The sequence below is a fragment of the Gasterosteus aculeatus genome, chromosome 17 (genome assembly GCF_964276395.1).
Source record: "Gasterosteus aculeatus chromosome 17, fGasAcu3.hap1.1, whole genome shotgun sequence".
NCBI lineage: Eukaryota > Metazoa > Chordata > Actinopteri > Perciformes > Gasterosteidae > Gasterosteus > Gasterosteus aculeatus.
In genome coordinates this window covers 5,818,786-5,829,904 of record NC_135705.1, presented here as the reverse complement: position 1 = coordinate 5,829,904, position 11,119 = coordinate 5,818,786, and the positions used below count along the sequence as shown (strand labels likewise).

The 11,119-nt window shown below is 43.7% G+C and overlaps 2 protein-coding genes across 3 annotated transcripts; both read right to left on the bottom strand.

Annotated features, from left to right (window-relative positions):
- Window positions 1-749: 749 nt before the first annotated feature.
- On the bottom strand, window positions 750-4,668 carry aurka (aurora kinase A). 2 transcript variants are annotated; one of them, XM_040202853.2, is made up of 9 exons: window positions 4,308-4,668; window positions 3,963-4,028; window positions 3,376-3,703; window positions 3,262-3,301; window positions 2,988-3,179; window positions 2,354-2,492; window positions 2,020-2,168; window positions 1,637-1,811; window positions 750-1,507 (listed from the first exon to the last, which is right to left on the bottom strand). In XM_040202853.2, exons 2-9 carry the CDS (start codon window positions 4,023-4,025, stop codon window positions 1,325-1,327), a joined length of 1,269 nt encoding a protein of 422 aa, XP_040058787.1. In that variant the 5' UTR covers window positions 4,026-4,028; window positions 4,308-4,668; the 3' UTR covers window positions 750-1,324. The 2 variants fall into 2 exon arrangements, with proteins under 2 accessions (XP_040058787.1, XP_040058788.1); XM_040202854.2 differs by having other exon boundaries at window positions 2,988-3,176; window positions 4,308-4,667.
- A 405-nt stretch (window positions 4,669-5,073) lies between these two features.
- Window positions 5,074-10,391, bottom strand: prelid3b (PRELI domain containing 3). The gene is made up of 6 exons (XM_040202855.2): window positions 10,020-10,391; window positions 8,832-9,000; window positions 7,910-7,999; window positions 7,623-7,693; window positions 7,431-7,533; window positions 5,074-6,959 (listed from the first exon to the last, which is right to left on the bottom strand). The coding sequence occupies exons 1-6, from the start codon at window positions 10,049-10,051 to the stop codon at window positions 6,843-6,845; spliced, it is 582 nt and encodes a 193-aa protein (XP_040058789.2). The 5' UTR covers window positions 10,052-10,391; the 3' UTR covers window positions 5,074-6,842.
- Between the last annotated feature and the right edge of the window lie 728 nt (window positions 10,392-11,119).

Genomic DNA, 11,119 nt, shown 5'->3' with positions numbered 1-11,119 from the left:
GCCTTTGGATCTCAACGTGCTCCACCGAAAATAATCTCAACAGATTTTCTGCTGCAGGCGTGAATCGGGCTTTATGGCCCAGACAACATCTGGACAAAGCGCGTGTTCACCGAGTGGGCGAATATCCAGCTGTTGAAACTAGCTACCTGGTGCATGCACGATTGGAGCACACATTGGCTGCTGGTTTAAAAAGAGCCAGTTCACACGAAACGAATCTGCACGGAGAGGGGGAAAGGAAGGGGATCAAACATTTATAAAATTCACAGCCAAGAAGCGCCAGCAAAACACTGACACACCTGTGAAAGACTCAAAGAACATGGCCCTTGTTCAGAATTAAAGCGCATCGGATACAATTGAGCCATTTCCCCGAGGACCCACATCAGTTTTTTACATAAATTCACTCAAATTAAAGCTTAAAACCCGAAAGAAGGTAGCCTGACAAGTCAAACCGCAAACTAAATACAGTACATCCATTCTCAATTGACAGGTATTACGTGTTTTACGTAACTAAACATTGTGGCTCGGGGGCCACCTAGTGCCCGTTTGAGATATTTTATTGTATTTTCTACGATGTCGTCACTGTTTTACCTAAAGTACTTTTCACATTGAACTGGTCTCCAAGGCAACAGCTTTGTGGAATACGTTGTTTCTACAATTAAGTTTGTGTTGACAAAGTTAGATTAAAAAAAAAAAAAAGAAATCTTTAATTTTCTTTAAGAGCTAAAAAGCTATAGAAATTAACATGAAACTGTACATAAAACATTTTATTGTAGCAGACATTAAATATGAAACATGTTTATTAACAGTGTCAGCAGAATAATTCGGTTACAGTTCCCCAATTGGACTCTAGTGGTGTACTGGCGCCCTCTGCTGGTCACGTGCCAATAGGAGAGCTTAATAAAAAGGGTGATGAATGACGATATTGTGCAAAATACTACAACTAGACAACACCTTGAATTGCGGATTAATAAACATGGTTTCACTTTAAGACAGTTAAATTCAAGCGTGCCACATTCCACAAAAGATACATCTTTTATTTCAAGTTATGGCATTTTAGAAAAGTTCAATACAATTCTCATAATTACACAATACAGCAGAATATTTACAGACAAGTGGATCCCATTTAAGGAAAGGATAAAAGAAATAAAAGAGAAGGGACAAACAAACAAAAATTGAAAAAGGAAAAAGTGGCTCAAGATGGCTGCACACAAATAGATCAATATACTCATACAAGCAAATTGTGATGTGTCCTTTTCCCCCCCACCTTCGTGCAGCTGGTGTGTTCTGCACACACCTCCGGTGTTTGATGGAAGGGGGGGGGCCCTCACTGGCTGAGCTCGTCGCTGGTTAGAGTTGTGGGTTTCTTGGTGGCGCTCTCAACCACCCAGGGGTGAGCCAGGACTCCCTGGATGGGCAGTCTTTGCATCGGGTTGTGCTTCAGCAGCCTCGCAACCAAGTCTTTGGCTCCAGCACTGATATTGGCTTGTGTGGGGTAAGTGTACTCCACCTGGAGGACAAAGGCAGACAACCAGCACAAAAGATGTAACTGCTGAACCGTAGTGACTCAAGTGGGACGAAACTACAGCGCTCTGCAGTACACGCAGATTGTCCGGGCGGATCGCGCTCCGTGACTTACCCTTGATATCTTGCGGTAGGTCTCCTCGTGACTCTTCGTTTCAAAGGGTGGCTTTCCCACCAGGAACTCGTAGCAAAGGACGCCAAGACTCCACAGATCCACCTTCTCATCGTGAGTTTTTCCCTCAATCATCTCTGGAGGCAAATAGTCCAGCGTGCCGCAGAGTGTGGATCTCCTAGATGGAGAGAAATTAATATTTGCTGGTTTAAGCTGGGAAGCCGATGCAGAGGGGCAAAAATAATTTGTTTACACAAGCAAAGCCAAAAAAAAAAAAAAAAAAAAGTAAACTAGTGAATTGCAATCACAGATTCAATATCACATAGCTCTATTATCAAAAGAAAAAAAAAAAGGGACACCGTTTGGACAAGAACATTTGTGCATACCTGGAGGAGGGAGTGTGGACGGACCAGCCAAAGTCTGCAATCTTGAGCTCTCCGTTGGCCCCCAGTAACAGGTTCTCTGGTTTTATGTCCCTGTGGATCACCTTCTTGGAGTGGCAATAGTTGAGTGCGTCGGCCAGTTCCATTATGTACTATAACGGAGTAAAGCACGGTGAATGAAACACATCTTATGAAAAATAAAACCCTAAGAAAGAACAGGTTTTCTGGAATAGTACACCCTTAATGGACTACAATAATCACGTGCACTGAATTATACACGTGCTTAAGTTGGCCAAGCCAATCGATCATTTTATAGCAAAGTTCGCCTTGCACTTACTGTGGCACTTCTGGCCTCCGGAAAACATCCACAGCGCTGCAGCTCACTGTACAGCTCACCCTTGGGTGCAAACTCCAGGATGAGATAGACACGCGACAAGTCATGGAAGTAACCGTAGAGACGCAGGATATTTGGGTGCCTGCAGAGGAATGAATGAAATAAAATAAATAAAAATATATATACACACACACTATGCCAATGGAGCAAAGTAAATGCACAGAACTAAATGGAGCCAGGCTTTCTGGAGGAATCTTCTTCAAAACTAAGACCAGCATGGGTAGTTAAGCCTTCAACTTAAAAAGAAAAGTGAACGGAGCATTGATCTGCTGGTTTATGATCTACCCAGTAGCAGAATACCTTCACTACATTAAGAGTTTTCTCAGCCTTGCTAGAATGGCACAAAGGACGCTGAAGTGCACGAGAGACTGCTGTATCAAACACGGGGGGGGGGGGAAACAGTCCTTCCACCATTGTGTCAAGAGACGGGTGTATTGCATGCATACAAAACCAACACATTTATACGTGTGTGTGTGTTTATTGCATAAGTAGTGTACCCTTCCACTTTACAATTATGGGTTTGAAGGAGCCATTTTGGCAAAAAAATAATACACATATATATTAAACAATGAATTACCTGAGGTGAGACTGGATCTCCACCTCTCTCCTCAGCTGGTGCTCCACCCCGGCCTTCTCCAGCTGCTTCTTGAACAGCACCTTCAGGGCCAAGATGAACTTACTTTGTTGCTCTCTGGCCAGGTAGACATTTCCAAATTTACCCTTTCCTAAGGGACGGCCAATGTCGAAATTCTCCAGGCTCCACCGCCTGCTGCGCGAGCAGAAACGTGCAGTTACTGACAACCACGACTCGTCAATACATTTTTAAAATACGGTCCTTTAATCACACTTACTTTGACGCAGAGGTGCCGGAATCGTTCTTGGTCGGTTGGCCTGTCAACAAAATGAGTTTTAGAATGCCAAAATACTTCATATCAATTATTTGCCTGACTTTGTATTGCGCCTACTCTGTGGCTTGTCTGGGTTTGCCGGTTCCGACGGCGCCTTGGCCGGCTCCGGGTTCACATTTGTCTTTGGTTGGATCTGTTGAGAAACGCGTTTGGGCTGTGGCGCACGGTGTCCGGCCTGAGCGGCGGGGTTCACGTTCTGATCAGTGGGGTGCGTGGACTTGACCACCGCAGAGACCTGAGACGCCGGTTTTTGGTGCGACGCGGGCCGCTGAATGCGCCGGGGCCCGTTTGACACGCCTAGAACCCGCTGGTGAGGAGTCGGTGTGACCACAGCAGCCTGCGACTGATGGGACACCGGGATCCGCTTCGGCCCGTCACAGTTGGACTGCAAACAAATCAAAAAAAGAAACTGGGAATAAACTGACAGAGCATTAAGATTTATGAACCTCAAATCCTGTTGGATTAACACCTTCAAGCTGTGCTCGAACAACCATAACTCTGTGTGTGTGTGTCATATCTTAATGGTACACAGGGGCCCTAAAAGCGCAATACATTCATACCAACATACAATAATGAAGTTCAGGAAACAGAGCACACAACATATAAATAATTGATTTGTATTCTCTGGTAAGATTGAGAATTACCGTGAGTTCAGGTCTTTGAAGCTTCATGTCCTTGGTCAGTCTCAGCCTGCCAGATGAGTCCATATTCTGATTTTAAAAAAAGAGGGTCGTTTGAGTGTCAACGTTCACATGAACACGATCGTTGCGATCCCAGAGATTGTGTAACGCATCAGATGCTTGCTTATTTTTACAAAAAAAGGATGATAATGACAAACGGCCCGGTGTTAGCATGCTGCGCCTGGCGGCTAACAAATCAAGCCTCACAGACGAGAACGTTAAGTTGGAGCTAACGTTAGCGATCTGTTAACCATAGCATCCAAAACACGCGACGCGGATCTATTGACATGCGATCCCAGCGTTACTTACCAAAACGTCTTGTTGCACAACGACCGGGAGAAACCGACCGATGTGTAATCCAGAATCTAATCCCTAAATTAGCTCTCGAGCTTTAACGTTACCGTTAGCTAGCAGGTACGTCGGCCCGTTAACGAGAGCTGGCGTTTGCGACTACATAAATACGGAAGGTAACGTTACCGCAAGATGGATGTTAAACAGTCTTGCAGGTAAAATGCAGATTTATATGGGTCAAACCAGATTGTAAATCTATGCGGACTTAACTTCAACGCCGTCTAGCTTACACACTTCCTCCAAACACTGACCGAGGGACTTCAGTTTCAAACGTCCCTCGCTTCAAAACCTTTAAATACACCACGGCCACCGATTGGTTGAGAAAATGCTCTGTGCTCGCTCCTCATAGGCTGATTTAAAGCGTGTAGTGTGACGTCAGAGGAAATCCTCCCAGACAGCAGAGGCTGCGACATCGAACCAGAAAGCGTCCGTGTGAACTACACACATCGCATCTTCCTGGGAAAGATACTAAATCTGCAATTACCAGTGGAGGACGACTTATTAATACAATTATTATTTTTTTATAATGACTGTTATGCTAGCAGAGTGAGAAATTTAGCCCAACACACAGGTACATATGTCTCCATTATACAGAGACATTTATTAATAAAAGGTATTTTTTATCAGTCATGGGAGTATCGTTTTGAACACTTTTTTTTGACAGGGCTATTTTATAAGTTACATATGATTACCCATTTGAAGAAAAAATGTAGGACACAGATCATACAGTAAATTACTTTATTTTCAAGTATTCACTTAAAGTTTGTAACTTAAAGGCTTACTTTGGCCCGACCTTTTAAACACGGTGACATAACATAACATTTTTTTTTTTTTACACTTCTTTGTACGCTTCTTCTCAAAATGGAATTGGAAGTCTAGCATTTGGCCAAAGTGTGGCAGCATAACTCTTGAATGAAAGTGTGTGACCATCATCAGAAGAATGCAGTTCTACTGGTCCACACCCGCTGAAGATACAGAGAAGTACAGCGCGAACATACCGTCACACCCTTTAGGTAACAATGACTTTGAATTCAATCACTGACTGAACCTGAACCATTTTGGCAGAATCACATACATCAAACAAAGTCAGTTGGGGGCCATTTTGCAACTTAAAAAGTCAGTTAAATAGTTAGATATATGAACTTATATGGAGTTCTAACTAAAGCGAACATTTTGTCTTTCTGATACAGTTGATTTGTATATCAACACCATCCAGGTCTTTTTTTTTTTTAATGGAAATCATTTTAAAAACTACTAGCAAAAAATCTTATATCAAACATGTTAACGTATTCTATTTCATTATCAAAATCTGCAAGTTGCTGAAACCGTATCTCTCAACAGGCAACCAGACATAATGCACAAATTCTATGATAATTACATTATCAAGCATGCGTTTTCCCCATTTCTCAATTTCCAACCAAAGTTCAACTCGCTCTGTAAATAAATATTCCTGTTTCAGGTAAACCAACCTAAGTGTTAATAATAGAGAAGCTTAACTTTCACATCACCACACTGCTGTCTTTTATATAAAGAAATCGTCTGTCAAACAAGCATCCACAGATCGTCATGTGTGCAGCAGCTTTTCTTTCTTCACATTTAATATTTCATAAGTGCAAATAAAGTCCATGCAACAGTCTCGGCTTTCCTGCTGAGAAGACTGTGTAATAACGCAGAAACAGCAGTATTGATCAAACATGTCCAGGTAGTGAATGTGATTGATATGGAAGTTATACAAACGCAGCATTTGAGAAGATCTTCTACGTCTCTTTAAAAAACATAAATATGGCAAATACCTTGATCCCTTCATTTCACTTAAATAATAGTTTTCACATAAGAACAAACCACAGTTTATATTCAGGCTCACAGATGTCGCCGGTTGCAGTGTGTGTTTTCATTACTGTCCCGTATGAAGTACAGTTCAAATGTATTGACATCATCACCATGTCAACCAAACCATCTACTGAGGTACACTCCAAACCTCTGTACCCTTGACATGCATTGCACTCGACTTCTGCCTCAATAGAGGATTGTTTTCCTCTCAGCTCACTCTACATATCTCATGACTGGTTTTATCTTTTAACTGTAAAAAGGAGACTTCTGAGGTAAAGATGCTGGTGACAAAGAGTTACGTCTGCTTTGGCACTTTCCTGGTTTTAATCTCCTCCAGTGCTCCGGGTTCCTCTTCGCTACATGTTTCTGAACCCACAGATAACGGTGGTGTTTAAACTCGTGTCTGAGTCTTTTATCTCTGCGGCTCCGCCAGGCAGCATCCTAGAAAGATGCGCCACAGAATTCCCTTTTGTTGCCGTCTGCTATTAAAAAATGTATCTAATGTAGATAGTAAAAGCATATGAGATGGATGAATTGTATCTTAAAATAATACAAAAACGTTTTTTCCAGAGCACCAAAAGCAGCACCGGAGCATCAAAAAGTGAGGCTCGATGTCCCGGTGTGCAGTTTCTCTCAGAGTCCGCTGGCAAAGAGGGTCAGGCGTCAGTTCTCAGTGACCGCAGCAGCCATCGGGGTTCGCATGGTCCCGCGTGCCGACGCCGCCAGCTCCTCGATCTCTGCATTCAGCCGCCGGATGACCCACTCCAAGGCTTCACGGCCCTGAAGAAGAACAAACCGATCAACAGACGATTAGTCCACACAGGGGGGAACAAAAAGTTTTGCAAAGTGAATAGACGGAAAAGGCGTGAATGACCTGTCGCCGTCAAACAAAAGAGAGCTTTGGTTTACATAATTTTTATTACTATCGGAAAGCATGCTTCTTAATCCCTTAATTTAAATATCAGTAATTGCATTAATTGTTGTTCTTTGAAATATTCAATAATTTACATTGTTTCTGGGCTTGTAAAAATAAAATGTGTTAATATAACCTATGTCTACACTAAAGGACAACATCTCTTCAGTGCTTCATTTCTAGAGATGACATCCTAAAACAGGTTGGGATACACTGTTGTGATCAAGTGTTCAAGTGCAGGACAGAATCTATATTCCATTCATTTTCACATTCATTTTTCAGCTCACGGTCTCACGTGTGTTTTGACTCCAAATTTTCAAATAAAGGGGATCTCGAACCTTTCCGGCGTTAGCAGACATGGTGGTGGCCAATACTCCCTCCAAGTAGCTGCTGAGGCTGACTCCCTTCACAGAGATGATCGCCTCTTGGGTCAAGATTGTTCTAGAGTTCACACAGGTTGAAAGAAATGAGGATTATTCCCAATTCATTGGTATTAGGAAACAGAATTCTATGTCAAAAACCAGACCTACTTCTCTGTGTCCTCAGGGTGTGGTTTATATGTTAACTTTTCATCCACCGACACCAGGTTTGTGAAAGTGATCTGCAGAGGAAATATCCCATAATAAACAAACTCAAAATGATTGATTGATTGATGAAACTATGAACCTGTGCAACAACCAATGCTTCATACCAGAACTATAACTCAATAAACTAAACACGGCTATCTGATAGTTGATCAGACGATGTGCATCGTGGTCAATCTCAACATCAACCCGAGGGCGCGAGCAGGGAAGGGCGAAGTGTCAGAGGAACTCACATTAGAGGACTGAAGCTCGAATATCTTCTTGATGGGATCCACCACCGATTTCTCCTGAATGTACGTGCATGTCCGTGCGTTACCGATGATCTGTGGGCAAAGATGGAAAATGTTAAATAAATGATGTCTGTAAATCTAACGTGCCTGCGTGAGCTTTAAAAACATGAGTTTTTTTGAAAAAGAGGGATTATTTTCATTGTATGCTCATATATGGTGTTATTTGTCACCGTAAATAAAACCTTTGAATCATATAGCGGTAAACTGATGCCAAAGTAGACGTCTTCATGCTGCATCAAGGTCAAGCGCTCACACTGTGGCTCTGGGGTGATTTGCTTTGAGACGTTCTGATTGAGGTTTGCCTTAATATTCAGTCACTGTGACAGTGAATTAAAAAGGGGCTTTGCATAGATCTTGCCCCTGAAAAACAACCCCATACACAAGACAAAAGGTCAACCACAGCAGCTGATTAGCCAGTGTTTAATCAGCCTCACAAGAGCCAGTGAATTCAGAAAGTCTACCGACCCCGTGGGAGGTTCAATCACCTCTGCTGCAGTTGGAGTCGGTCACATGGCAATGGAAAGTCACATCACATGGTGCCAGGAGTTAAATATCAGCGATGTAAGAAATGGCACTACGGTGTCCTGTACAACACGAGGCGTCCCACCATTCAGCAAACCCGGTCCGCTGCATCCCCTGGACCGAAATAGCCCCGTGGGCTCAAAGGCTGGAAAGCCTTAGCCTGCACTATCTGTGGTACTTAACGGACTATTCCCACAAGCACATACTCGCAGGTCATGTGTTTCTCAGTCACGTGTGTGCATTTCGAGTGTGACCAAACGAGTTACACCACACGCCGCGGTTGCAGCAACAAAAGCATGTTGCAGTGACTCGAGACCGCGGACCCAGATTCTTTCAAACTCACGGCTTTCACGATGGATGGAAGACCCCAGTCTGTGCCGAGCAGTCTTTTACTGTGGAGGCGTCCCTGTTTGTCGATGCTTCTGTCCAACACATCCACTCCGATAACGCTGGGGTTCATGGGGTTGGGGTACTTTTGCATGGCAGCCTTGGTGACCGTCTCCCAAGGATGACTGTTGAAGGAAGGCCACGGAACAACAATATTATTGAAAAAGCCAGAAAATGCAAACACTGGCTAAATGACGATCTGGTAGTGAATCAACATGTATTTAGAAACGCACAACTTTACAATTTTGAAATACACGTCACATCGGTCTTGAGGATTCGCAGCTCTGAGCTTCTTCTCTTGTTTTTCAGAGGGAAATGTTCATGGCTCCTTTACATTTAACAAATACAATCAATTTAGGAAATCTCATGGATTGTTACGGATTAAACTTTATGACAGCGTATAGTAGAGATTTGACCATCAACATTAAATATGAATTACAAATGAAAGCTCCAACGGTATAGTATGTAATAGGTTACAACAGGGGGCGTTTGCTTCCACTAATTAGTTTTAGTTAGTAATTTCTTTGACATTGAGCTATAATGACTAGATATGCAGGACTCGACACTTTGATTTAGCCCGGTTCCACAATGACATAGTTACTAAATAGCTCTCTAAAGTAAAGATGAATCTAACGTCAAACTGGATGGTTGCCATGGAGACGCGTGGACGTTACAACGTAACTCAGTGACGCAATCAGCCACGGCAGAGAAGAAATGTAGGGGAAAGGTCGCGTGCTCGGGGGCCGGTGCTGACCGGCGTATGACGCGACTAGACGCTTTCATTTTGCAACCGGTTCGGTGTTCACTACAGATCCGGTTCAACGCTTTGGGTTTGTCCGTAACCTCACTCTTTAGGCGTGTGCGCATAGCTGTTTAAGCACAGCGAGCTAACGTTAAGCTAGCTGGCTACATGGGGCGGAATATGACGATAAATAGATTTTTCTATTGTTAGCATATGCTACTAGCAAACTAGCTACGACCACGTAGTTGCGTTATAGCGGCAAGCTTTGTTTAGTTGACGTTTAGTGTGATAAACCGGGTTAAACACGCAGCCAGCTGACGGTACTCAACTCTCTCTCAGCCGCAGCGTCTCTAAAAGCATCGCCCGCAGCAGAATAAAGGTAACGTGACGTCAGTTACTCACTTAAATACGTGCTCTGACGCCCAGATCTTCATCGTTGAGCGTTAGTTACGGTTAGCTGACAGGAGCTGCTCACGCCGGAGTCGAGGTAAGCCGGGTCGAACTGATGGAAATCCGCGGAACACGTTCAGAGACATCCGCCGGTCTCCTCCCACTTTACGTCAGCAGTCACGTGGGGAGCGACGGCTCCGCGCGGCCGGTGCTCTGCGCGCCGCTCGAGTCCTCTGACGCAACGATCGGCTGAATGCATTTTAAAGCGTTAAAATGCATCCTAGGTTTATTTGTAAAAAACAAATAACCGAATGGCGCAGTTGTCGCTCTCCGCCCGCAGCACGCGGTATTTCACGTTCAGCTGTGTGACCTTCAGTGTGACATCAGCCGCGTAACCTCGGATGTTACATAAATCAGCCTAGTGAAGGTTGAAAGTTCTCCGCGACCTTGAATGGATGAAAGATGGCAACACGACGGGAATGTCGTAGGGATTCATCCGCGATGTGTCACTGTGGCCTATTTAGGTGTAATATAGGACACATAACACATTCCCCCACAGTCTGACATAACAGAAATCAACTTTTTTTTTTAACTGCGGAAAAGGTTTGGGCTGTGAAACTAAAAAGATCTCAACAAATTCTGTCTTTAATCTCACCATGGCAGCTCCACTGATATTTATCTATTACATTTGTTACAGCATTATTGAGGCTGCCTCCCAGGATCAAATAAATTGGCAAATTTTGGCCCCATTTTCTTGCGTATTGATCAATCCACACAAGAGTAAAATTAGAAAGCTTTTTCTCCTTCTTGACCCCATTGCCTCCTTGTAACTTCTTCAAGCCAATCCGGCTTGTGTCACATTAACCCATATTCACGCGTGGGTTACATGGAGCATTATCTCCTTCATCCCTACGAGAGGTAACTTCATATCCACGTCACGAGTGCTTATCTCAAAGTGCAGCCAGAGTGCCGAGCTATGTGTAATCTCTCTGTCCCAGACTCGTGCAACAGTTGGCGGAAACTGTGCGACAGCCTTGAACGTTGGCGGTGTCACTGAGCTGTCGTCGAGTTCGGTTATCCAGTTCCATCCAGTTCAGAGGATAAAACAGAAT

Coding starts and splice junctions, on each gene's coding strand:
- aurka (XM_040202853.2), bottom strand. CDS start 4,025: ATGGACTCATCTGGCAGGCTGAGACTGACCAAGGACATGAAGCTTCAA. Junction 3,180..3,261: donor TCCGGCACCTCTGCGTCAAA/GTAAGTGTGATT, acceptor CTGCTCGCGCAG/CAGGCGGTGGAGCCTGGAGA. Junction 1,508..1,636: donor CCTACCGCAAGATATCAAGG/GTAAGTCACGGA, acceptor TTTGTCCTCCAG/GTGGAGTACACTTACCCCAC.
- prelid3b (XM_040202855.2), bottom strand. CDS start 10,051: ATGAAGATCTGGGCGTCAGAGCACGTATTTAA. Junction 7,694..7,909: donor TCGAGCTTCAGTCCTCTAAT/GTGAGTTCCTCT, acceptor TTTCCTCTGCAG/ATCACTTTCACAAACCTGGT. Junction 7,534..7,622: donor CACCCTGAGGACACAGAGAA/GTAGGTCTGGTT, acceptor TGTGAACTCTAG/AACAATCTTGACCCAAGAGG.